This window comes from Molossus molossus, unplaced genomic scaffold (assembly GCF_014108415.1).
Source record: "Molossus molossus isolate mMolMol1 unplaced genomic scaffold, mMolMol1.p scaffold_m16_p_19, whole genome shotgun sequence".
NCBI classification, from domain to species: Eukaryota; Metazoa; Chordata; class Mammalia; order Chiroptera; family Molossidae; genus Molossus; species Molossus molossus.
The window spans coordinates 3951758-3978277 of record NW_023425354.1 but is presented as its reverse complement, the minus strand read 5'-3'; the positions used below and the strand labels follow the sequence as shown (position 1 = coordinate 3978277).

General features: G+C 59.2%; 1 protein-coding gene across 1 annotated transcript; it reads right to left on the bottom strand.

Annotated features, from left to right (window-relative positions):
• On the bottom strand, window positions 1-26357 carry MXRA7 (matrix remodeling associated 7). The gene is made up of 4 exons (XM_036268327.1): window positions 26088-26357; window positions 10508-10571; window positions 6886-6976; window positions 1-133 (listed from the first exon to the last, which is right to left on the bottom strand). The coding sequence occupies exons 1-4, from the start codon at window positions 26355-26357 to the stop codon at window positions 19-21; spliced, it is 540 nt and encodes a 179-aa protein (XP_036124220.1). The 3' UTR covers window positions 1-18.
• Between the last annotated feature and the right edge of the window lie 163 nt (window positions 26358-26520).

Sequence of the window (26520 nt, the reverse complement as noted above, 5' to 3'; positions counted from 1 at the left end):
TAGGCCGCGGCTGCCCGCCTACATGTCGTAGAGCCGGAGCTGCTCCTGCACATCGCCCTCGGACATCTCGCCGAACGTGTCCTTGTTGTCCTCCATGAGCTTGAAGATGGCCGCCAGCTGCTGCTTCTGAACCCTGTCGGGAAGGAAGGTGCAGAGGAAGACGACGCCCCTGGCCCGCGGCAGAGCCGGCGGAGCCCAGGGGGAGCCGGGCCGGGCCCTGCGGAGCGTTTCGGAGCGGGAGGGACCGAGCCCAGACAGACCCCCCAAAACAGGGAGCTGCTTTGGCCTAAAACACGCGACTCGAGGGTCCTGAACACTGGAGTTTGCAGTCCTGGGTTTACCCTGAGATTTGGGGACCCCCACATTATCACTGGGGATCTCCCAGGGAGGCCGGGAGGGAGGAGGAGGTCCATTCGGCGGCTGTGGTTCTGGTCAGAACACGTGGGAAACGGCCTGGGCTTCGAGGAACGAGCCAGAAGGGGGAGGACACAGCCGCTGGGCAATGAGAGCACACGCCTGTGCGTGGCCAAGCGAAGGGTGGGGTGTGGGGTTCACTGCCCAGGGGAAGGGGCGCCTTTCTCTAATTTGCACAAGGACAACTTCTGGACAGCAGGGTCCCTGCCCCTCAGGTGTGGCTGGAGCTAGGCTTGTCTGTGACACACAGGGCGGATGGCTGGGAGCACCTGTTATCTTTATGAGGCTCAGCCACACCATCTGACCAGCAGCTCCCACAGTTGTGAACATGAAAGGGTGGGGTGAGCCAGCAGGGACCGGGGAGCGGGCTGGTTTCTGCTCTGCCCTGGTGAGCTGTGCTGTCGGCATGGCTGGGCACCGCGTGCGGGCACTGGCTCATTGTTCCGGCCTCAGGCTTCTGCAGTTCCTCCCTCCACACCTCACCACCGCTTGGCACGAGCCACTTTCAGAAGATGTCAACTGAGTGGCAGGGTGGGACCCTTCAGCCGGGTCTGCTGTCGTCACCGCAGGCCCAGCAGAGCAGGGCTTTGGCACAGCCGCCAGCCCCCAGGGTTGGCCTGGGCCAGCACCCCCAAGGCATCCTGGGCAGGGGTCCCGATGTCCTCTCTTACACTTGTCCTAACACGTCCCTGCTGCAAGAACCCTGTCTCCCATCCAGCAGTTGGTTTTCTGACTAGAGTGGCATCTGGAAGCTGAAGTGCTATAAAGTCCCAAATCACAGCCACTGTGGGAGAGTAATTTCTGCAGTGTGTGCCCGCCGTCTGGGGAAAGGACAGTACTGGGGATGGAAGGCGCATGTACGGAGCTCCTTGGACGGCCTCAGCCTGGTGCGTGGGACGCCCCCCTGAGCGCACATGCCCTCCTGTGTTCTGACGGCCGTGACGCTTGCCTGTGGTTAACATGGTGGACGAGAACTGCGTGCTCTGCTGGGGAACACCAGGCATCGCAATGAGAGAAAGCTCAAGTTTTAAGGAGATTATTTTTTTAAAACAAATCAAAACTGAAAAAAACACACAGTGATCAAGATCATCTACTCAGAGTTTATTGGGCCGAGCAGAGGCCGAACACAGATCCAAGCCGTCAGGAGTACGTCAGGCGCCCACGTTCAGAACTTTCCAGCAGTTCAGAGAACTACCTGGAGTCAGTGAGATCCCAGCCCGGACGAGGACACTGCTGTTGCCACGTGGGCACGTGTAAGCTCTGTTCATCACGTGGGTCTGTGTGGCTGTTGCTTCATTGCCTATTCTGCCCCAGGCCCCTGAACCTCAGGCCCAGAGAAGGCCACTGGGAACGTAACATGCCCTAGAGGCTGATATTGGACACTCCCAGGCTTCCATTAAATGGAAAAACATTTCCTATAAACTTATTGCTTTAAAAAATGTTTTAACCAACATAGCTAAAAACGATAGACTACTTTGGCATAGTATAAATATTGTCACATATAAAATTCCAGGAAACTAATCTGGGCCCGAGCTGGTTCTCTGGTGAATTTCGAACTCATCTCTGCGACTCTCCAGGAAGAGGCATCGGTTGAGAAATCGATTTGAAGCGAACACTATTATTATTGCTGTAGCCAAAGCAAAGGTGGCGATTCGGCTGAACTGGGGAGAACATCGTGAAAAGGCCTCTGAGCTACAGGAGGCTGATTTCAGCCTTCTCTAAAGGGAGCATGGGGACGGTACAGCAGCCGCTGGCCCTGGGCCTCCGCTGCTCAGCCCTCCATCAGCGTCTCTCACCCCCAGCCACTGAGCCAGGCAGAGCCGGAGGGAGGACGCCCCAGCAGAGGGCAGTGGGCTGTCCCTGACCCAGCCGGTGGGCTAGGGCAGCTCAGCCCCATTCATCTGACACACCTCAAAGTCTTTCAAGGTTTGGCTTCAGTGAAGGAAAAAGCAGGAGGGCTGGAATAAAACTAACTGATTAAAAATGATAACCCTGTGGCTATCTTGGGTGTGAAGGGTGTATGGAGGGCAGGACTGAGCGATAAGAAAAATCGAAGTTCAGGGAGTGAGAACAAACTCTAAATCCCTTCAGCTTAACAAAGCAATCCACCCAGACGAGGAACACCCCACAGGAGAGCAAAGGCGTCCCCTCGGGGTCCTCTCAGCCAGGACGGTCCTGGCTGAGGGTCTGCGTCCAGCACGGAGCAGGCCAAATGCACCGGGAGCCCGCAGGCTACTCTGGGGGTTTCATTTTCTCTCAAGCTTTTAAGATGCCAAAAGGAAAAGCCTTTGGGAGGGCGCTAAGGGTAACTTCATTATTCTTCGGTTCTGTAACGAGAAACAGGGAGAAAAGATAATTCACTCACTCCATCTTACGAGTACCACGGAGAAGAGGGGGATGGGATGAGGAAGGAGGATGCTTGGAATTGCAGAAGCCTGGCTGGACGCTGGCTCCTCAGTCAGCGAGGGGCAGTTCGCCTCTTAGCACCTTCAGCAAGATAGTCTGTTCCACTGAGCCAGGCCCCCACATGGGACCCTGCACGGGAGCCCGACAGCCCACTGACCCCCATTTCAGCCTGCGAGGCATTTGGGGAATCAGGTCAGAGCCTGCATGTGGGTAGGTAGGTGGGTCGGGTACTGGCACCTTGGTTTTTGGCCTGTGGCTGAGCTGGGATGGTCTGATCACCCCAGATTATTTCCTATTCCCACTGGCCGGGTTGACAGTTTAGGACTAGTACACCCCCAGATGAGGCCAACAGCGTGCTCCCTTTTTTAAAACGACACATACAAAAACAGACACACTGAGGGAAGGCAGGGATCCACTTCTGTCCCTCTGGCGCCCTCTTCTGGAGGTGAGAGTCGGCGCACGTTTCTAGAGATTCGCTCCCAGGGATTGTTCATGGATATGTCAGGCAGCAGAAACTAGGAGACTATCCCACCGCAGGGGTTCCTCTGCCTCCTCTCACCCTTGCCCATTATGCCATACAAAACACCTTCCACTAGAACTGTGTCCATGCCAGCAAGGTCAGGACAGTCCTTCAGAATGGAGCTGGTGCTGGGGTCCCGGGTCCTCCATCAAAGCCAGCCTGGGTTCCAGTTTTCCTCTGGACCAGAGATGAGAAGAGCGAGTGGTGTGCAAGGACGGGAGTGGGTGGTGGTGCTTCGTCTTTTTCCTGCCAAACTAGAAGCCAGCCAAGCCCACCAGCTTCACTAGCTCTGGGGTGAGGGAACATCTTGCTGGGGGGGCGCAGTCACCAGCCAGCCACCATCCCAGCCACACGCAGGCTAGGTGAACCTCCCGGAGGAGCTGTGGTGGGAACCAGGGACTCCCCCAGCCAGGCAGAGGCAATGCCACGGACGCGTGAGCCCGGGCCCCAGAGGACAGCGAGGAGGAGGGCAGGCAGGGGCAAAGCAGGTCTTTCTTTTTTTTTTTTTAATCCTCACCCGAGGATATTTTTGCATTTTTTGTACAGATAGAGTGGGAGGGAGAGAGAGGAAGGGAGAGAGAGAGAGAAACATCGACGTGAATGGACACATCGAGTGGCTGCCACCCGCACGACCAACCAGGGCCGGGGACAAACTGCAACCGAAGTACGTGCCCTTAGCGGGAACCGAACCCGGGTCTCTCCGGACCGCAGGCCGACGCTCTAACCGCTGAACCAAACTGGCCAGGGCAAAGCAGGTCTTTCTAAGCAGCAGCTGCCTCTGGGTTTACAGGCCTCACCACTTGCTGCCCCCTGGGCAGAGGAATCGGCTCTGTGAGCAGTTCCAGGGCAGGTGAGGGGTGCCCAGTTAAGCACATGGAGGAACAGATTTGGGGTGTCTTGCTTTCAGTCCTGCTTCTGAAGGGCCATTCCCTGAAAACTTGCAAACCGAGGCTTCTGGGGAATGCGGGATCATGTGACTATGAACAAGTCAGGCTCCAGATGCTATGTGTTGGCTGAGTTAATAATTAAGGTCAGGGACTCTCAGTGTTCATTTGTTCATGAGCTTGCAACTGGACTGGGACCCCGAGTGCCAGGAAGGGAATGAGGAACAGGCAGAGTTTGGTTGTAAGAAGAGAGCATACTTTTCCCTGGCTTGTGGCTGTAGTGGTTTGACAATGACATGCGTGTTGTCTTTCATACTGATGCATCCAGGGCAGTTTTCTGGGCCCAGCTGGGACCGGAGCTGCCTCACACCCGTTGGCTGTCCCAGTCCCTACCAGAACTATCTTGCTGCAGATGAAACAACAGAGCCAAAGCGCCAGCGTCTGCAATCCAAGCATCGCCATGCCCTGCAAGAGGGGTGGGCATCGAGGGCCCCACACAGAGCTGTGGGAGCTGAGCACATGCAGGGGCAGGAGGAGCAAGCAGACGTCACGGGGAGCATGCTGGGCGGGCCAGTGATGAAAATGAACATGAACTCTAGCCTCACCCCGTGAGGAACTGTGTCCAAGGACCATGAAGTCCACCTGACCCTCCTTCTCAACTCCGGATGCACCAGTGGGAACCACAGCCTGCGGGCGAGGAGGTGAGAACTCCTTCGCCCCAACAGCAGCACCCGGCACAGTCCCCACCCCACAGAATAGCAAAGTGTGAATCGGAGGTCCGGAGACTCCCAAAGATCCAGCGGCAAAGACCCTTTTGGGCAACGCAGTCTACTGTCTGCACACGACGACGAAGGGGCTCGCCCTCCCATTCCGAAGGTCCCAGCTCTGAACCCAGTGACAGTGCAGCCTGACCCCCACCTGAGGCCTGGCATCCAGTCCATTCACTGGTCTTTCCTGTTCGGATGGTCCCTCACAGTGCACGGACTGAGGACAGGGTCCTGGCCACAGCCTGTCCACAGGGACCTCTGGGGATCCACGGGTGTGTCAAGCCCTCTCTATCCTCGATCCAGGGCTGCACACTTTTCCTGTAAAGAGCTGACTCTCTGAGGCTTTGTGGGCCCTGAAACCTCTATTGCAGCTAGGCAGCTCCGGCCACAGCAGCAAAAACCTCCCCGGCCTGCAGGAGGCAGAGCCCCGCCGTGTCCCACTGTCACGGGACTTACAAGAACAAGGCCCTCGCTCTGAGCATGAGCAACTTGGGAGCACAGGGTTTCCGCCCTGCACTGTTCCGGAAGCTGTGTCACCTTCCCAGGGTAGGACTAAAGCTGCCACCCTGACACCAGCCGTGTTTCTGCAGCCCTCTGCAGTCCCCACAAGAGGGCGCTGGCGCCCCACCGGCCGGACCATTAGGCCCACCAGGGAATTGCCTCCCAGAACCTGGGGCCCTGAGAAAAGGGCCTGTTCACCCAGCGACCCCTGAGCCCGAGAAGAACAGAACGAGAGGCTTGGGGTGCGGAAAGGTGTCCCCTGGTTATGAAGGCGGTGGAGGAGGGGAGGTAGACAGCAGTTTTGGGGACACATTAACAGACAAGATGACGGAAGCACCACTAGTCTAAGAAGTCAATCTCCTTACCAAGAGAATTTGCAAGAATATTTGTGGCTCAGGACCTAAGGAACTTGCTACAGGGAAGTGAGGTCAGAGGTCAGCTCAATCCTGAAATATAAAGGCAGCAAACCAGGTCACACCAGAGGCAGCATCATGGGCATCTCAGGGAGGAGGGGGTGCTCCCCGGCCACCTTCCCCTGCAGAGCCTTCCTTCGCTGGGATGACTGCCACCCCCCGCCCCCGGGAGAAGCCTCCGTGCCAGGATGGGAAGAACCGGGGCGCTCCAGAGGGGAAATAGGGATTCTCGAGGGCAGACTGGCTCTTGACTCTTGACGGATCCTGGGTGGCTGGCGAGGGTGATGGAAGGGGGCTGAGGAGTGGGGTGATCACCCAAGCCCCTCGGGAACACCAGACAGAAAACGTACACCCCCAGCTGGAACCAAAGGACTCCAGGCCCCAGGCTGCCCATGCGTGTGGGGACAGCCGGGCCCAGGATGGGGCCTGGCCTCTCCCAGGGCCTTCCAAGCCGGCTAGCTGCCTCGTCTCCTTAGCCTCTGGCAGGGTGGGATGGACGGAATGCGGAGGACTCTGGGTGCGCGGTGGGGGACAGCCCAGTTCTACAAATGAGGAGCTGCGCAGCTGTGGGGCCTCGGAGCTGGCGGCGCGGGGAAAGTGACCGCGGGCGCTGGGCCGAGGGGGAATCGGCTCTTCCCTGAAGGGCACGTTGCTGTGTCCTGACCACGTGGAAGTGAACAGCCGGATCTCCTCCAGGCCCTTCCTTGGCATCTCCCTTTTTTTACTTTCCCTTTTCTGGGGGCGGGGGAGTGCAAGGAATGGATCTGGCATCCTCCCCCCAAGTGCTCCAGGGGGCTGTCTCCAGGGGAATCGAGCCGGACGACTATGCCAGGACAGGAAGGAACCCCTAAAATGAACATGGAAATGGCCGGGGTGGGTGCAGCTTGCGGGGCCCCTGAACAAGGGCACAGGGTGAGGCAGCCGGGCTCCCTGCAGGGCCCAGCAGAGAGCTGAGCGCCCGGGGAAGGGAGGCAGCCTACCTCTGCTCCTCCTCCAGCTCCTCCTTGGTCAGCATCTTCTTGTACTGGTTCCCCCGCAGCTTCCCGGGGCTGTACTTGAAGAAGGGCTCTCCTGCGGCAGAGGGCACGGCAGAGGGCACGGGTGAGGGCTGGGAGGCTTGGGCGCCGACCCCGCCCACAAGTTTAGCCACTTCCCCTTTGTTCCTTTCAAAGAACCATCTCAGCCAGAGGGCCCCGTTTAAAGAGGGGCAGAGGGCCTGTGCACAGCAGGGCCAGCTCAGGTGCGGCCTCGGGAGTGCGGGCTCTCCCCCCTCACCGGCCCCGCAGGTCCTCCCACACCCCGGGACACCCTGCAGCAACTCAGGAGCTCCCGCGGGAACTGGAAACGGAGACGTAGACAAAGTCAGGCAGCCGGACAGAGACTAGGACCCTCTCCCTCCGGCCTGTGCCCAGCGTACACACAGGGTACGCTCCTTCCACCTCATGGATCTCTCCCGGGACCAGGCGGAGCGTCCCCAGAGCTGGCTGGCTGCCCCTTCTCACCAGGCCGCTGTCTGCGAGGCCTCTCGCCCCTCATCCGAAGCCCCCATCACTGCTGTCTAATTAGAGTCAGATGGAGGGAGCTTATCTCTAGGAAGCAGGCTGTGCTAGGGTGTTGGGTTCTCCTCTCTCCTTGGGTCCCAGGTCTTGCCCAGGAACCCCTGACTCTCCTGACGAGGTCTTCCAGCCTCCCAGATTTGGGGTCCATGCCCCGCCGTACAGGGGTGCCATGTCGGCCAGGCTCATTCTCTCCATGCCACAGCTGCCTTCGAAAGAACAAAAGAGCCGCTCTCGAGGCCTGAGGAGGGGACACTGGGGGTGTGGATGGAGGAAAGGGGACATGTGACGCGGAGCAAAGGCAGGCGCTGGGCACAGGCCGGAGGGAGCTGGCACCCAAGCCGAGGGCTGCGAGGGCAGAGGAGAGGCCGCGTGTCCAGGAGGAGGGACCCATTGGGGAGCAGTGCCCTCATGGGGGCCCTCAGCCCTGCAGTGTGGGGCACACGGCCTCTGGCCAGCCTGGGGACAGAGGCTGAATGACCTGTCTTGTCTCATCTCCATGAGCGGATGAAGAACTGAGCAGGAAGCGGAGACCAGCAAATCGCCCTCCCACACGGACGTGTTCTTTTCAGCTGTTCCAGCGGCTCACCTCCCTCTCCCTCTCCCTGCAGTGTCAGGAACCTCACGCACCTCCCGCCCGCCCGCCAGCCCGGACCTCCAGCTGCTGTCCGTCCCCGGAGCCGGAGCCGGTGTGGGCCCATGTGGGCAGCAGCCTCAGCCTCTCAGGTTCGGCTTCTCCCGGCCAAACCAAGAAGGTTCTGAACGCAAATCCAGACGTTATGCTGTGGGGGCCGGTCTGCCTCTCCCCAACACCGTGGTGCACGGGTGGATGCTCACCCATTGAGCCACGCCAGCCGGCCCACCAACAGCTCACTCCGCCCGGCTCTGGTCTGGTGCGCACCCGCCCATCGGCTCCTTCGCACCCGCGCCCACTGCCCGGGGGCTGATCCTCGGCTGGGAGCAGTTAGTATCAGGCCCAGGGCGGACTTGCTGTGTCCACTCAGCAGACCCCACGCACCGCTGTGGGTGCCGGGGCCACGCAGCGAGGCAAACACAGTAAGCAAGGCCAAGTCATCAGAACGCCGAGGTCACGGCTGGTCATGAGTGCGCAGCAGCAAAGGACAGCGGGGCGGGGGGTCCGGGGCTGCTCGGAAGTTTCTCTCGGGGGTGGTGGGAGGGTTTATAGAGCCAGCAAAGCAGGGCGGCCAGTGAGACTGGGTAGCCGAGCCAGGGACAGGAGGACTTGGCCTGGGGCTGAGGGCCGTGGGAGGCCTGGTTCTTCCTCCGGGTGAGACGGGTCCACGCAGCCACGGGGTGGCCCCTCCCTCCCTCCTCACTGGAGACCGCACTCCCTTTAGCTGGCTCTTCCCTCCGGGCTGAGCTGTGAGGGCCCCCCGAATCAGGAGCTGCCGGCAGCACGGGGTGGACAGCTGGGGCCCGGGGCCACGGTCTGAAGGGCCGGGTCTGTGGTTGCAGGAAGCACGGAAAACCGCCACGGGTGGGATCCCACTGAGCTGCCGACCGGGAAGGGGCTCACTCCCAGTGCTCGCCCCGACCTCAGGGAGGCAGCAAAGAAGCCAATTAACCTCCACGTCAAGGGCACTGTGTTACTGTTTGAGAGAAATAAAACATCAAAAATGCTGCCAGCTGGGCACTCCTCAAGGCTTAATTTATGGGGAGGTCCGATTAGGTCTGTTTTCGGAGCAGACGTGAAAAGGCTTTCCCGTGAGCACGTCACGTCCCAGAGAAGCACAGCCACGTCCAGTCCTGCCAGACCAGGAGGCCGCCACAGCCCCTGGGGAGGGACGTCCCCCGCGGTCTCCTGCGATGCGCTGGGCGCCTCACTGAGGGGCCCAGTCAGTCAGCCTGGGGGCTGAGCTGCTCAGAGCTGGCCAGGGAGCCCACTCATGTTTGCTTCTGTCAGCTGGGGCCATAAACCTCTCCTCCCTCCTTGCCAGGGCTGGGAGGCGGCTGGGGTGGGGGTGAGGGTCCAGGGCAGCATCAGATAAGGAGGAGGGCCCAGGGGCCTCCAGCAGCCTCAGCTTTTACTTTCTGTGTCCCCAAGTCACCAGCAGGACCCACTAATGTGGCAGGGACAGACCCTGGGGCCACGGTCCCTGCTGACAACCTGGGAGAACCCACAGCTGAGAGGGAGGGCTCCTGGGAGGGCTGGTGTCCCCCACCCACACAGCCGCCGCCTGCCCCGCCCCTTCCGCAGCTGCCCTGCTGACCCTCTGGAAGCTGCGGCCCCAGCCCAGCCCTGTCCACTGCCCACGCCAGCCTTGGCTCCTGTACTCCTGCACCCCCCTTCCACAGCGTCTGCCAGAGTCGACTTAAAGTCACAGCAGCAGCCTCGCTTTCTAACTAAGAAACAGTCCAAATATACACAGAAGTACAGTTAATATGTTATCCGTGTACCTGCCATATAGATTTAACAAATATTGCCATTTTGCTGTTTTTGCTCCAGCTTTTTTTAAGGAGAAACAAAACACGACAGATCCAGCAGGAGCCCCACACTGTGTTTGGTTCTGTCTCTGTCCAGGGCACTGGCCCCGTGGGCTCCCAGGGCAAACACGCTCAGCCTGGTTTGAATTTTCCCCATGGTCTTGGCCTCTCCCTTCCCCTCCTGGCCACTGGGGATCTGGGGCAGGGAGGTCTCGCTGGTTAGCTGGAGCAGCTTGGAGGCAGGGCTCCTGCCCCGGAACTAGATCCTGCTCAGTTTATTCACGAGGTGGGCCACCTGTATTTGGAGACGGCTCACATTCTATAGATGGAAAGGCAGAGACTGAAAGAGCCATGGAGGTGAACGGGGAGATGGCGCAGGAAGGTGGGGTTGCAGGGAGTGGGCTCCCACCTGGATGTCCTGGGGCCGTGCAGGACTCGGCCCCTCGCACCCTCTCTCCCTGCAGCCACTCCCCTTGAACCACCACTCAGATCCTTAGTGGCGGACCCACGGGCCCACAACACAGTGTGGCATTCGTGGCCAGACAGAGCCGGCCTCAGTGCGGGGCAGAGGTGGGTGGCCTGGGTGCCGGGTCCCACTCACCGTCTTCTTCCTCAGGCTCTGCTGGGGGTGAGTCCTCCTCGCCGTCCTGCTCTGGCTCATCTTCCTGCAGGACAAGGAGAGGGTCAGTGCCAGGAGCTCCCGGCCTACTCTGTGGCAGTCACTGGGCATCTGACCCTTGGTAGAAGCAACCTGACCCCTGGGCTCGCTTGCAGGAGAGATGTCCCGCAGCAGCAAGTGACCACCTTGGTGAGGTGGGGCAGTGGTGGCAGAACGTCGGGGAGAGAGGAAGGGACCACAAGGGCAAGGCACCGGTGCCTGTCCGGAGGCCTGAATGGTGGCCACGGTCAGTGGCAGGCGGAAGGCCAAGGTGACGGGAGAGACTCCTGGCCCAGGAATGGTGTTTCTGACCTTGCACCTCAGTCCCTCTTCCGGGCGGGTGCTGGTTTACCTGAGGATATTTTTCATTTATGTTCGGATGGAGTGGGGGAGGGAGGGAGAGAGAGAGACATCAATGTGTGAGAGTCACATCGACACATCAACCTGTTGCTTCCCATATGACCCCGACCAGGACCAGGGACCGAACCGCAACCGAGGTACGTGCCCTTGATCGGGATCGAACCCAAGACTCTCTGGTCCGCTCCGTGTGCTGAGCCAAGCCGGCCAGGGCTGGTCGGAGCGTTTGAATGCCTCTGGGGCACGTGGCCCCGGGACGCCCGCGCCCTCGCTCGGTGAGGCGCACAGGAGGCCCGCGGGAAGGCACCGCGAGCACCTGCATTTAGTCACAGGCTCCATCCGGCCCCGCTTCCTCCAACATCATTTCGCTCCCTAACCAGTTCAGTGCCTGGTTTGCCCAAAATTGGAGCTCGGCCTCTCTCAGCCCGGCTCTCTCCCACGCACAGACACAATTAGCAGATGGCTGCGAGGGGCGTCCTGGGATGGCCTTGGTGGAAGGAAGGAGTGACTTCAGCTTGCGGGAATGCTGGAGGGTGAGGGGAAGTGCCCGATGTTCCAGACAAGGGGATGAAGGGTGTGCCGAGGGCCTGTGGCCCGAGGAACTGGGACTGAGGAGCCCCGGGGGCAAATACGGAAATACCTGCAGGTTAAGGCTGGGCAGTGAGCACAGTGAGCTGCCCACAGTGGAGAAGGCAGCACGGCGTGAGCCCAAAGCCAGGCCTGTAGGACTCCGGGGCTGGGGGTCCAGCCAGTCTGCAGGCTCAGCAGGAGCACTGAGCGCCAGGCAGGCGCCAAACTAAACACTGAGCTGAGCTGGGTGGCAAAGTCTGCACAAGCCCACTAGCTAAGGACGGTCTCTCTCCGGGCCACACAGAGTGCAGCCGGGGGAGCTGGGTGCAGACAGCTGGCTCTTCTCCACCTGGCCTGGGCACCATCTCAACATGGGCGAGGCTGCCCTGAGCGGCCGGAACCCGGGGTGTCCGTGTCCAGGCGCCTCCTGAATTCTGCGCCGTAGGACGCCTTCGTGGCTGTGGGGGGGCCACAAAGGAGACATGTCCTTGACTCAGCAAACTCACTTCTAGGGACGCTCTGGACTAGAAAACCATCCACCTGGGTTTTTATACAATGACTCTGATTATGGGCAACAGAAACAAAATGAAACAACTAAATATGTATCCTGGGGTTAAATATGTTATAGTTAAGTGTATTTGGTTCAGCAAAATATTAACAGGTTAAATAGATTCCCGTGCACGCAGACATGCAACACTGAGCACGACAGAGGAGGCACCTGACGCAGTGATGTGACTTTGCGTCAAGGTAAATCACCGAGAGGAAACGCAAGTGCAGCGTGAGAGGGGTGCAGACTTCTTGTTAAAATGGATGTGCACATATACGCTCATAAACGCCGAGAAGTTTCCTGCAAGGACAGCAGCTACCCCCGGGGCGGCGGCGGGGGGCGGGGCAGCTTTTGCTTCTCATCCTGCACATTTCAGTACAATTTGGATTTCATAAATATGCATGAATTACTCTCAACATATTTTTAAAATGCTACACACAGTCTGTGAACAGTGAGATTAGGCTATTTTTTTTTCTTTAGTTTAAAAAAAAAAGAAAGAGACCAACAGCCATTAACCTGTTCAGGGCTGGGCCCCAAGAAATAGTTAAATACTGAGACCAGAGAGGAGGTCAGTTCTCCTATTACATTTGAGGGACATAAAGATCGAAAGAGCAATAATAACGACCAGCACAGTCTCTGTCCTGAAGGAAAGGGTGTTCAGGAGGAAAGACAGATCATTCAAAAGCCACGGCAGACCCGTCATCCCACGGGGACGTGGCTGCAGGCGGCCGACAGCACCCTCCAGGGGAAGGCTGGTCTGCACTGGGACTTCCCGCTGGACTGGGAAGCGGGGTGCTTTCTGAACCGGCTGTGACCCCTCAGGTGGGTCATGAAAGCAGTCTGGCGATTCTGTTATTTTTAATACCGTGCAGCCATTCTGAGTGCACTTTTTTTTTTACATTTTATTTTTTTATCCTCACCCGAGGACATTCCTCCACTTTTGTTCAGATAGAGTGGGAGGGAGGGAGAGAGAGAGAGAAAAACATTGACATGAGAGGGACACATCGACTGGTTGCCTCCTGCACAACCCCAACCAGGGCCGGGGATGAACTGCAACCAAGGTACGTGCCCTTGACCGGAACCGAACCCGCGACTCATTGGTCCGCAGGCCGACACTCTAACCGCTGAGCCAGACCGGCCAGGGCATGAGTGCACTTTTAAACTTTTAATAACTTCAGAAGCACAAATGCTACAAACATACCAAAAAATGGCATTAGGAAGTCTTGTTATTTACATTTTAAATATATTGATGTTTCTTATTCAGATTCATACAAGACCACCACCTGGTGCTCCACGTGGCCTTGGCTGGTTGTCAGACTTTGAAACACGTTCATGGGTGGTGATGGGCAGTGACAGAAGGGACTGCTTTGTCATGTCAGCCTCCCAAGACCTGTGCACCTGTGACAGTGTGGACGCAGTGGACTCCAGCAAGGTCGCCCAGCTGTCTGAGGTGCCATGGGCGAGTCTCCACATCCCCCGCCCCGACTCTGGCACACACAGAGAATTCAAATGAAAAACTTAGCATTCAAATGTTATTAAAACTTAAGCCCTGCCCTGGCCGGTTTGGCTCAGCAGTTAGAGCGTCGGCCTGCGGTCCTGAGAGACCCGGGTTCAGTTCGCGCTAAGGGCACGTACCTTGGTTGCAGTTTGTCCCCGGCCCTGGTCGGTTGTGCGGGTGGTAGCCACTCGATGTGTCCCTTTCACGTCGATGTTTCTCTCTCTCTCTCTCTGTTCCTCTCTCTCCCTCCCACTCTACCTGAACAAAAAATGGAAAAATGTCCTTGAATGAGGATAAAACAAAACAAAACAAAACTTAAGCCCTGGCCGGTCCGGCTCAGCGGTTGGAGCGTCGGCCTGCAGACCAGAGAGTCCCGGGTTCTGTTCCCGCTAAGGGCACGTACCAAAACAAACAAACAGAAACTTAAAATGGTGCTAAGACTTGGAGGGCACCCTTGCATCCCAGAATTCAATGAAAGACAAAGGTGTGGTGGAGGTGGGAAGTGGTATAAAACATCAGGTGCGGTTCTGTGAGTCCATAGACAAATTAAATCCAGGTTTTCACTGTGAGGCATGATGAAGTTTAAGAAACACTGTAAAGCAGCCACTCATGGTTCCCCCTCGGCACAGAAACCCTCTTTCTCCAGGTGCCCTGTGTCCTGGTGGGAACTGCCCGTGGGGAGTCAGCCCCCCCCCCCACGCTGCACAGGGACGTGATTCAGGGCCACCTACCCCAGGGGACAAGGGGCCGGGTCCAGCCCAGAGGCCACGCCCTTGCCATCCTGTGTCAACCACGCGACTCCATGTCTCTGCCCCCAACAGGCAGAGTCCTGACCACTGTCACTGTCCACTCAGCACTTCGCAAGCCCAGAACATCAAGTTCTTTGGGTGGACGTGGGGTGAGGGGTGCGGCCTGTGTCAAACCCCAGCAATGAACTGCTTTTCAAATTGTGCCCTAGGAAGGCACCCCAGGGCCTCATGTTTATCTGGGTTACTATGTGGGCTTTTAGATAACATCATAACAATGGAAAGGATTCCATTATTATTTTATTATTTTTTTTATCCTCACCCGAGGACATTTTGCATTTATCTTCAGATAGAGCGGGAGGAAGAGAGAGAGAAACATTGACGTGAGAGACACATCGAGTGGTTGCCACCCGCATGACCCCAACCGGGGCCGGGGACAAACTGCAACCGAGCTACGTGCCCCTAGTGGAAACCGAACCCGGGACTCTCCCGTCCGTGGGCCGAAGCTGTAACCACTGAGCCACATCAGCCAGGCTAATTTTTTTGAAAAGTCAAAAATATCACTGTTTGTTATTACTTTAAAAAAATTTTTTTTTCCTTTATTGATTTTAGAGAAAGGAAGGGAGAGGGAGAGAGAAACATTGATGAGAGAACATCGATTGGCCGCCTCCTGCATGCTCCCCACTGGGGATCGGGCCCACAACCTGGGCATGTGTCCTGACCGGGAATCAAACCAGCGACCTCTTGGTGCAGGGTCGACGCTCAACCCCTGAGCCACACCGGCCGGGCCTGTTTGTTGTCTTTTCCCCTCGTTTTCTACCCAACAGAAGCACAGCAGTGTGGACCCGGTCATGAGAGGCAGCGGGTGGGCTTCGGAAACTGCAGCTGGGCCGAGGGTGCAGCCCTCCCGGCGGGGTGGCTCCCAGGCCCGGCCGGTGCCCGAGGAGAAGGGAAGAAACAGGGGAAGCGGGTCTGGAGTGCCGGGGCCACGGGCGGAGCCCGAGCCTGGGAGAGACCACGGTCCGTCTCCCGCTCTCTGGCACACGCAGTTCTGCAGGTTCGGTTTTAGAAAATCATGGTACATCTAAGTGACACGGAGGGGCCCTCGGAAAGGTGGCTCAGCTGAGCCCAAGGGGCCCGGGGAAGCCTCAGAGGGGGCGAGAATTCTGAGCGGGGCTGAGACGAGACCGTCAAGGAGGGACAACCACAGCTTTTCCCGTGACTCGCTGGTCTCGCATGACTGCAGGAGGGGAGTGGTCAGGAAGCCGGGGCCGGGACCGCAGAGAGCTTCCACGGGACAAGGCAAGAGGGGCCGGCCACCAGAAGCGTCTAAATGGGAGAAAGAGGATGGGAGCTGCCTCTGGGAGCGGTTGGTGGGCGCGCACTGGCGAGGGGCAAGGTGGGGGAGGCAGGAAGGACTCGGAGAAGGTTCGGAGTTCAGGTGAGAGCAGGCCTGAGCGGGGGCTGCAGGAATCCGCCCGCAGTGCTGTCTGCTGAATGTGGCAGGGGCCACCCTGCTGCCCAAAGCCAACCCCTCGGGCCCTCGAGGTCTGAGTCCCAGCCTTGGGCTTGCTGTCCCCTGGCCTGAGGGGTGGCCATGCCACACAGTTTGGCCAGGACCACACCCAGAGGCCGTCACCGGTGCCCTTGGTCCTGAGGGACACATGGTACCCATGCGCTGTGGGCTGAATTGTGTCCTAGCCAAAATTCATACGTTGAGGCCCTAACCCGCAGTGCCTCGGGCTGTGACTGTATTATTTTTCAAAGAATTTTTGTAAGAGTTTATATGAGCCCAAACTGACATTTACTTGGAAGCAAGATCTAAAACGCTCCCAACTGTGACTGTATTTGGAGAGAAAGTCTTTAAAGCAGTAGGTAAGTTAAAATGAGGTCATTAACGTGGGCCCGAATCCAGTCTGGTGTCCTTATAAGAAGAGGAGGTTTGGCCCCAGCCGGTTTGGCTCAGCAGTTAGAGCGTCGGCCCACGGACCTGAGGGACTCGGGTTTGGTTCCCGCTAAGGGCATGTACCTCGGTTGCAGTTGTCCCCAGCCCGGGTTGGGGTCGTGTGGGTGGCGGCCAGTCGATGTGTCTCTCTCACATCGATGTCTCTCTCTCTCTCTCTCCCTCCCTCTCTATCTGAAGATAAATGCAAAAATGTCCTCGGGTGAGGATTTAAAAAAAAAAAAGAGGAGGCGGTTTGGACACACAGAGACGCCAGGGACGCATGCACAGAGGGGAGGCCACACGAGGGGCAGAGGGGACAGCGCTGTGAGCCGAGGGGGGGCAGCCTCCGATGCCCGGACCTGGAGAGAACACACGTCCCTGCTCAGGCCACGCTGTCTGTGGAACTTAGTCGCGGTGGCCCGAGCAGACGGATGCACCCTACCGTAATGATACACCCTGAGCTAATGAAAGTAAATCAATCCCATGAAAACTGTGAATTGGTGACACGCTCTGAGACAGAGAGCTGGCGTCATCCTGGCTGGTCCCCAGAGCAGGCCCCGGCCGACACCCAACCCCAGTCAGCCCATGGACCAGCCTCACCATTCTATTACTGGACAGTGACTGCTCTGAAGTTCCCGTGTCCACTCCTCCTCCAGTGGAGGTGGGTGGGGAGCACAGGGGGACTGCCTTCTGAGCCCTCACCAACGCAGGAGCCCATACCAGGTCTCGGGGACCAAGAGGGGAATGTGGCAGAGGGGACGGGGGACTTGGAGGGAGGCTTCCAGGAGGCACCGAGAGCCAGACACGTACCCTGCGGGAGGCAGCACGCTGCCGTTTCTGGCTGCCCTGGCCAGTCCAGGCTGATCCACAGCACCCGGGCAGAGGACGGAGAGGAAGAGATGGAGGGAGAAGGAGACAGAGAGCGATGCCGATGTCTGTCTGTCTGCCTGCCTGCCTGCCTGCCTGCCAAGGAGCTGGTTCTGTCCTTGGGTCCTGCAAACAGGATTGCTGGGACCCTGTGCCAGCCCCTGGTCAGCCTGGAGTGATTTCAGAGGACCACGTCTTCCCCAGCAGAGAGGGGAGCCTTCCAAACTCCCGTGGGAATGCCTGTTCCTCCCTTCCCTGCAGCAGGCAAGGACAGATAACAGGACACTCTCGAGGGCCTGCGCGCACTGCCCGGCAGCCTGGGAGGGGTCAGGAGACCCGCCATCTCTTGAGGGTTCCCAGGGGGCTGCCTCCCAGCTCCCTGGCAGGCTGGCTGGCCTGACGTGGCCCCTCCTTCCAGAAGGAATCCATTAGGCAATCAGACTGTTCATCTCTGCATTCCGAGGGGAGCGTCAGCGCGGCGGGGTGAGCAGAGAAAGCAGGGCTGGCGCCGGCGCGGCGCTGTGGCGGGGCAGGCCAGCGGGTCACGGTCCCTCCGCGCACAGACCGCGCAGACGCTCCGGCCAGCCCTCTGACCCATAGCCAACTGCACCTGGAAGGCACATGCTCCCTGACCAGGGACGTACGTCTTCTTGTCCCAAACTGGCCCCCTCTCAGCTTGTCAGCCTTTGTCTGCGGTCACAGCATCCTTGACACTTTGTTGTGGCCCAGGAAGGCGGAGCCCAACCTGACTTCTCAGCTCTGAGAGGCCTCTGGGAGTCACCCTCTTCACCAAGCTCCGGCCACTGCCCCTCGGTGCTTTCATTCGGCACCAGGCCCCCGACCCCAGTCCAGGTCATCTGCTCAGGCGACACCTCAAAGTGCCAACTTTCTGATGCTTTTCTTGCTGGGAACCCCTTCATGACAGCTGCCACGTTCGAGTCCAGTAATGCCCAGCTCCCCAGGTTCTGCTTCCGGATTCGGTGAGGTCGTCTCCAGTGGTTCCCGGGGTGCCACGCGCTGGGAAGGTGCGTTGGAACTTGGGGTCACCCTTGGGGCCAAGGCCTCCCTCTGGCACAGCCTCTGCCCTTCCCCCTCACCTCTGCGCCCCACCTGCTCATTGCGGGGGGGCTCTGAGGTTGCAGGATCCGGCCCCCGTGGGCAGAGCCCAAGCTTCCAGGTGCCGCAAGGAGGAGGGGCAGGCCCCGGCCAGTGTCCTGTGCATCCAAGGGCCACGGGTTTGATTCCTAGTCAGGGCACACACCCAGGTTGTGGGTTTGAGCCCCGGTCGGGGCGCGTATGGGAGGCAACCGATGGATATTTCTCTTTCACACTGATGTTTCTCTCTCTCTCAAATCAATTTTCAAATACTTTTTTTTTTTAAAGGAGGAGGGGCAGGAATAGGGGCCAGGGCCACACCCAGAGCAGCTCAGCCTTTGCTGTGTGCACAGACCTCCTCTCTAAGATCGGAGGGAAAGAGGGTAGCCAGTGCTTTAAACATGTCACGGACCACTGACCTAATGTGGCCTTGACCCAGTGCCAGACTCTGGTCGGTAAAACCTCTGATGATGTCTCTGTGTGAGCACGTCCAGCCTGGGGAGCTCAGTGCCCTCAGAGCACGCGGCCCCTGTTCTCATGAGCTGTCGTCCCACCGTGCAGACCACGCGGGTCGAGGAAACCACCTCAGACTGCGTTGAGCGCCAACACGACACGTGTGAAGGTCAAGGACATGGATCTCCGAGGCTGAGGAGGAGCGGTCGTATGAAGATCTGGCTGGGAAGGGTCTGCAGGCCGAGCGGATGACAACGCCAAGGTGCTGACGTGGCACAGGCCGGGGGTCTGAGTGCAGGGAGGGCCCGGCGGCTGCAGCGGAGGCTCAGGGGGCAGGTAGGGCCGGGCAGAGCCCAGCTCAGTGGCCATGGTGAGTTTAGTTACTCCGCAGGCCATGGGAGCCACGGAGGGCGCTAAGGGAGGATGTGAGGTTCTATGCAGTAACATCACGCTGGCGGCTGGGGGTCGGGGGTGGGGGGGGAGCAGGGGCCAGGCCAGAGGTTCTTGAACAGCAGGTGAGTCATGGCATCAGAGCTGAGGCGGGGAGATGGAGAGGAGAGTCCGGATCCAGGTGTCCTGCAGACAGGTCCGGCACTGCCCACAGAGTGACGTGGGCAGGAGAGGGACGAGGAGGACCCTGGGCTCCGCCTGAGCAGCGTGGGAGCAGCGGGGAACTCTGAACGAGATGAAGACGGGCACCGCGTGCAAAGGGGGACAGAAACCAAGGCTCTCCCCAGACTGGTCGGCGTGAGGGGCTCGTCAGACAGCGAGGAGGACGGTCGGGCCGCTGGTCCTCCGAGGGGAGAGGCCTGGGTGTAGCCATCGGCCGGGGCGGTGCCAGCTGCTCTGGAAGGCGGCAGCACTGGTCCAGGTCCAGAAGTAAGGCCTCGCTGAGGTTACCGCACGGGCCTTTCCAGAAGGCGGAGAGCAGAGGAAGAGACGGGCAGGAGCAGGCAGCTGAGGAGAGAGGCGGAGACTCCGGGCAGAGTGGAGCCGCCGGAGGACCTACAGGACCCCCGGTCCCACCCTCACGTCCCCGAGGAGGGCACTCGCTCAGGCCCTGAGCACTGGCTGTCGCTCAGAGGGTCAAGCACGCCAGATTCAGTCCTGCCGGATGGACGGCCTGGGCATCATTTCCACAGAGAGGATTCAGAGAGCAGGGAAGCTTCATTAAATACACCCTGGGGCAGCGGTCCACACTCTCCCAGCTCCTTCAGGGGCCGAAGGTCCGATCAAGTTCCAGTTTCCTCAGGATGGTCCAGTCTCACCAGGTGGTCTTCAGCCACTGCGGCCAGGAGGGAGCAGCCTCTGTTCCCACCTCCCGGGCAGGAGGGAAGGCGTGGCCGCCGCAGCATCTCCGCCTCCTCTCCATCCTGCCCAAGGGCAGGCGACCCAGAGGCAGCGCCCCATCAGCGTCCTCCATTCCCGTCCTTACGAGCAAACCGAGCGGGGTGACTCAGGACTGCAGCCAGGGGTCTGGCCCCTCTCAGTAGGACACCCTCCGATGGCCGCAGCTGGTCTTGCCCCCCCACACTCTGCTTTGGGCCGACTGTGTGGACGAGAGCAGAGCTACGGGACACTCTGCCGAACAGTGACCGTGCTCCATGGTTTATTTCCAACTCTCCAGAGCTAGGCAGCTTTTTGTGTGTTGTTGCTAGTCCTCACCCGAGGATATTTTCCCACTGATTTTTAGAGAGTGGAAGGGAGGGAGGGAGGGAGAGAGAGAAACATTGACATGAGAGAGACATTAGCTGGTTGCCTCCCACATGACCCTGACCAGGGCCGGGGATTGAACCTGCAACCCAGGTATGTGCCCTTGACCAGGAATCGAATCCATGACCCTTCAGTTCGCAGGCCCACACTGTAACCACTGAGCCAAACTGGCCAGGGCTGGGCAGCGTTTTTTTTTTTTTAATCTTCACCTGAGGACATTTTTCCATTTTTTATTCAGATAGAGCAGGAGGGAGAAAGGAAGAGAGAGAGAGAAACATCCGCATAAAAGAAACACATCGAGTGGCTGCCACCCACACGACCCAACCAGGGCCAGGGACAAACTGCAACGGAGGTACGTGCCCTAAGTGGGAACCGAACCCGGGTTTCTCTGGACCACAGGCCAATGCTCTAACCACTGAGCCAAACTGGCCCGGGCTAGGCAGCTTTTTAATTTTTTTTTTTTAATCCTCACCTGAGGACATTTTTGCATTTATCTTCAGATAGAGCAGGAGGGAGAGAGGGATGAAAAGAGAAAGAGAAACATGGATGTGAAAGGGACACATCGAGTGGTCGGCACCCACAGGACCCCAATGGGGCAGGGGACAAACTGCAAACGAGGTACATGCCCTTAGCAGGAACCGAACCCGGGTCTCTCTGGTCCGCGGGCAGACACTCTAACGGCTGAGCCAAACCAGCCAGGGCTAGGCAGCCTTTTTTAAAAAAGCTACATTCTTTTAAAATGTATCACTTTTTACTGAGTAGAAAATTCTGACAGCTAGTTTTACCTCTGGAAGACAGAAGGGAGTTCAGCCCTGAGGAAAGCCCTCGGACCCTTTCCCGAATGGAACAAGTGACTTGTGGGCCTGAACAACTAGACGGAAGACACCCTCTCTCCCTCCTGAGCCCTGAACTCTGCCCGCAGCCCCACACTTCCGCTGGCTGGTGCTCAGCTTTCTCCCTTACTTCTTTCTTCCACTTTGCTAATGAATCGGATGTCCTAATTAACGGACAATGGACATTTGGGTTATTTCCAATGTTTCTCCTAGCAAATCACTAGACCTGTTGTAGACTGAATGTCTGTGTCCCCTTGAATCCACATGGTGCACGCCAAACCCTCCGTGTGAGGGTGCCTGGAGGCGGGGCCTCGGGCGGTAATTAGGGTTAAATGAGGTCAGGAGGGTGGGCCCCCTGATGGGATTGGGGCCCTGTGAGAAGAGACCAGACCCCGTGAAGACACAGCAAGAAGGCGGCCGTCTGGGCCCTCGGAGAGCCCGCCAGGAACCAAATCACTGGTCCCAGGATCTTGAACTCCAGCGCCCAGCAGGGTGAGTGAGGAGTAAACGTCTGTGGTTTCAGGCGCCCCGTCTGTGACACCTTCTACAGCAGCCAGCCGACTAAGACCAGATTCCGGAGGGAGGGGAGCAGCTGCCACATCTGTATTTGGCCCTGCACTCTCTGGCTTCCACTATGTGACCAGAACAGAAAGGGGCCACGCTGACCTCACCGCGGTCAGGACTGATGACGAGGGAGGGATTCGCCTGCTCCGTGGTCACTCTGGGAAGAATCGGGGCGCTGCAGCCAGAGTGGGGGCACACCCGTGGCGACAGGGCCAGTGAGGGAAGGAGACACAGAGGGACCGAACCGCGGGTAACTTCAGAAAGGCCAGCCAGGGCCCAGCTGATGAGGCTGTGCACCCCGAGCAGTGCAACAGCACCGCAGTATCCAAACAACCAAGCCCTGCCCGGCTGGTGTGGCTCAGTGGTTGAGCGTCGACCCTGCATGAAGACATCGCCGGTTCAATTCCCGGTCAGGGCACATGCCCAGGTTGTGTGTCCGATCCCCAGTGGGGGGCGTGCAGGAGGCGGCCAATCGATGTTCTCTCTCATCGATGTTTCTATCTCTCTCTCCCTCTCCCTTCCTCTCTCTCTCAAATCAATAAACAAAAACATTAAAAAATCTTAAAAAAAAACAAAAAACCAAGCCCTTTCCCAGGAAATTCCCCACTGGGTTCCTTTCTTCCAATGCTGTATTTTGAAAAATTCCAAACCTACAGCAAAGTTGGAAGAGTAATAACAATGAACATTCATACCCTTCACCTAGAGTCGCAGACTGCTGGCACTTGGCCAGCTTTGCCCCCTCTCCCGTACACACCCACACTTGTGTGACCTGCCCCCCCCACGCGTCAGGCACGCCTCTTCCTGAGATCGAGGAAATCTGTCTCCGTAACCGCAGCACCAGCATCACACTCAAGAAACCGAGCACCGATACAATACAATGATCTCATAAACTATTCATTTGAAAAATGTCCCAATGACCTCCCAAACGCCCTTCACGGTTCCCTGCCCCAGCTCGATCCAGAATCCAGTCGAAGATCAGGCTTTGCATGTCTGTCATGTCTCTCTGGGGTCTCCTTGAAAACTTTTTTTAAAAATTGACTTGAGAGAGAGATGAAGAGAGAGAGAGAGATATGAGAAACATCGATCCATTGCCTGCCACAGGCGCCGCAACCCAGGGTTGAGTCCACTACCTGAGCATATGCCCTGATTGGGAATCGAACCCTCAACCCTTCAGTGCATGGGCAACGCCCAACCAACTGAGCCCACCGGCCAGGGCTCTCTGGGGCCTCCTTGAATCCGAAGAGATTCTACCTGTTTTGATCGGTGACAGGGCCAGCTGCCTGGTAGGAAGTCCCTACTCCGTTTTGAGCTCAGCCAGGACCCGAGGGCCATGATGTCTGAGTTCTGGCACAGACACAGAGATCTAACTGTTTGAATGGCACTTGACCCTTCGCCCTTGGGAATCCTACCATTTCGCCTCATGGGAACCCACACCTCCATTAGGTAAGAAGCCTGGCAATCCTAAAACCCCAACCAACACACCAGCACCAGAAAGCCGTTTCCAGGCCTTAAAAGCGACCAGCTCTGGCTCCGGACAGTGTTCGCCCTGATTCTCTGTGAGAGTGGGGCACGCCCCCCCCCAATCCTTGAGAAATGAAGAGGTTCTGATACTCCAACTCTGTCCTCGGCTCAGCCTCCCTGCCCTGACCCGCTGGTCACCCCATTCCTTCAGTCCATGCTCAGTGTCCTAGCCCATCAAGGCACCCCACGATACTCAGTTCCCCAGCACGGGGGGACACTTTCCAGCGACCCCCAGCCACCCTGGAAGGCTGCTGCTTTGGGCTCCAGGTCCTTCTCAATAATCAACTTTGTGAGTCAAGGCAGCAGCTGCCCCAGGCCTCCCAGGCTGCGGGGGAAGGGAGCCCGGGCGCGCGGATTAGAGGGATGTGGTTAATGGAAAAGCAGGGGGGAGGGGAGAGGCGAGTTAAGTGTTGCTCTCCAGGAGCTGTGACTTCTGGCTCCCCTCCCCCTCCCCTGCTGCCTTTCGTGTAGTGAGAGACCAGGGGGCTGGCTGTGGACCTCACCCGCTGGTTCCCCACTCCTGAGTTATGTTCCCCAGGGGTCCTTCCCACCAGCTCTGCACGCTCAGGCGGTAGGATGATCAGAAGACAGAACTGGGACCTGCTCTTGAAATGCACAAGTCCATTTCCAGGCAATTTCTTTTTAATTTTTTTTTTTAATCCTCACCCAAGGACATTTTTCCATTTTTTGTTCAGGTAGAGTGGGAGGGAGAGAGAGGAACAGAGAGAGAGAGAAACATCGATGTGAAAGGGACACATCGAGTGGCTGCCACCCGCACAACCGACCAGGGCCGGGGACAAACTGCAACCGAGGTACGTGCCCTTAGTGGGAACCGAACCCGGGTCTCTCAGGACCGCAGGCCGACGCTCTAACCGCTGAACCAAACCGGCCAGGGCTCCAGGCAATTTCTTAGCAGCTTCTTTCAGGGGTAACCCCACCCCTGGAAGGCAGGGGAGTTAGGGGACAGTGGATAGCTGTGTACCCCCAGCACCTGACGCCAGGCCCTTACGCACAGCAATGACTTCATGTTTGCCAGTTAGAGTGAAGGGGGGCTCGGTAACCCAGAAAGGGCTGGGGACCTGAACCCAAAAGGGAAGGGCAAGACCTCTTGAGTGAGGAAACTGACTTTCAATTCATTCTGAGTTGAGCGGATTATCTCAGGACGGGGTCAGAGAGGGAGGCTCCGGGAGCAGGGAGTCTGCCTGCCACACGAACCTGTAGGTCCCAGTCCTTCAAAGGGCCCACCCAGGGCCCACCCACCCTCACAGGCCGCGCACTCTCCCAGACAGAGGCAGCGTGCTGGGGCTGCTATGGAAACAGCATGAAACTCACCGCATTAGGTATCGTATTGCAGGGGGCCCAGGTGCCTTGTAGAAAGTTCTCTCGGAAGAGCTGCAACCCAGAGGCTCAGGATAGGGCTGGGTGCCACTAATGGGCACTCTAAACTTCAGTCTAGAAGCTGCCACTGGGGGAGGAAGGGCCACCCCGTACACTGTAGGAGCAGGGCTGGCTGAGAGCAAGCAGCAGCCTGAGACTAGCTGGCACACCTCTCCCCTCCCAAGGGGCCTGAGGGCAGGCAGGAATCCCAAATATGGGGCACACCCTACCTGCCCCCCGAACTGGTGAGGCCAGCTAGAACAGCCCCTGCAGAGCACTAGTTCCCATTAAACATCCGTCCACCCGGGATGAACACAACAGCCCTCAGGCTGGTGAGACTCCGCTCTAATGACACAATTAGTCACCCACTTGTCAAGCAAAGCACCTGCTCAGAGGGGGTCTGGTACCCTTACTCAGTCCACAGAAAAGCCTCTGCCCAGCCTCACTGCCTCCGCCCCACCCCCAATGTTGTCTCCAGTGTGAACCACCGTGTCCAGCAAAACTCGGAGCGGGCACTGCAGACCCGCGCACCAAAGCCGCTCACTCGGGGCTTCTGCCGCCCTGGCCACCCTCCCCTCCAAGACAGGAGCTCAGCGGGGGGAACAAGGCCCCTGGGTGGTGGCCTGGACGGCCCCAAGTGCTGAAATCCGGGGGCCACGCCTGGGTTTCAGCCTGGAACGCAGGTTTCCCATCTGAGAGGGGCTCGGGAAGTGTATGGGGCTGGGGAACGCGTGCGGGCGGGATACCGGGCACCTCTCCGGGTGCCCTGCAGCAGAGAGCGGCGCGGACCGAGCGGTCAGGACAGCGGATGGGCGGAGCCGACGGACACGGAGGGGGCCTGGGCCCACGCGGGAGGGCTGGGCTGCAGCGCCTCATCTCGCTTCGCTGCACACCGGGCGCTCGGCTCCCCCAGGGGCCACGGGCCGCGCGCAGAAGCCGTTGGAAAGCGACAGTGAGAGTGGCTGCGACTGTCCGGCCCTGTCGCTCGGTCCCACCCGGGCAGCCTGACATCACGGACTCGAATCCGGAATTCAAACCGGCCTGGAAGAGCAGGCAGCTTCCCTCTGCCTGAAGCAGTGTTTCTTCACCAGCACAACTCTCGTCGCCCGCCTCGGGGCAAGCCGCTCGCGCGCGGGTGGGGAGCCCCGGGGCGCGGGTGGGCGCGGGGCGCGCGCGGGAGCGGAGCCCTGCGGGGCCGGGCAGGGGCTCGGGGCTCCCCATCTGCTCGGAGTCGCCGCGCAGAACAAGACACAACTCCGACGGCTCGTCCCTGGGCGACGCTTTGGGGGCGGGTGGTGCCGGCTCGCCGGCCCGCCCTCCTTTCCTGCCGGGCGCGGGCTCTGTCCCCCGGCGGGTCGCCCGCCCGGAGGCTGGGGGCCGGGGGCCGGCTCTGGGGGCCGAGCGAGGTGGGGCGGGGCGCCTGGGGGCCGGTCGTACCTGCCTCTCCTCGGAGGCCTGCTCCGCCTCCGCCTCCGCGGGCTCCGCGGGCTCCCCCTGCTCCTCGGGCGCGGCCGCCGGCTCCGGGGCTCCGAGGCCGGGCTGCGCGGAGGGCCCGCTGGCCTCGGCCGGGGGCGCGTGCTCCGGGGGCGCGCCGGCGGGGTCCGAGCTCGCGGCCGGTCTGCGCCGCAGCAGCAGCCAGGCGAGCAGCAACGCCAGCGCGGTGGCCAGCGCGGGGAGCGCGGCCAGCAGCTCGGCCAGTGCCTCCATCGCGCCGCGGCCGCCGAGTGCCAGCCCGCGGGGACGGAGGGAGCCCGCCGCGCCCCGCCCCGGGGCGGAGCCCCGCCGCGCCCCGCCCCCTGGGGTGACAGACCCTGGGGATGAGGCCCTGACCCCTTGGGGAACGCATCGGAGGCCCAGGAGGGACAACCCT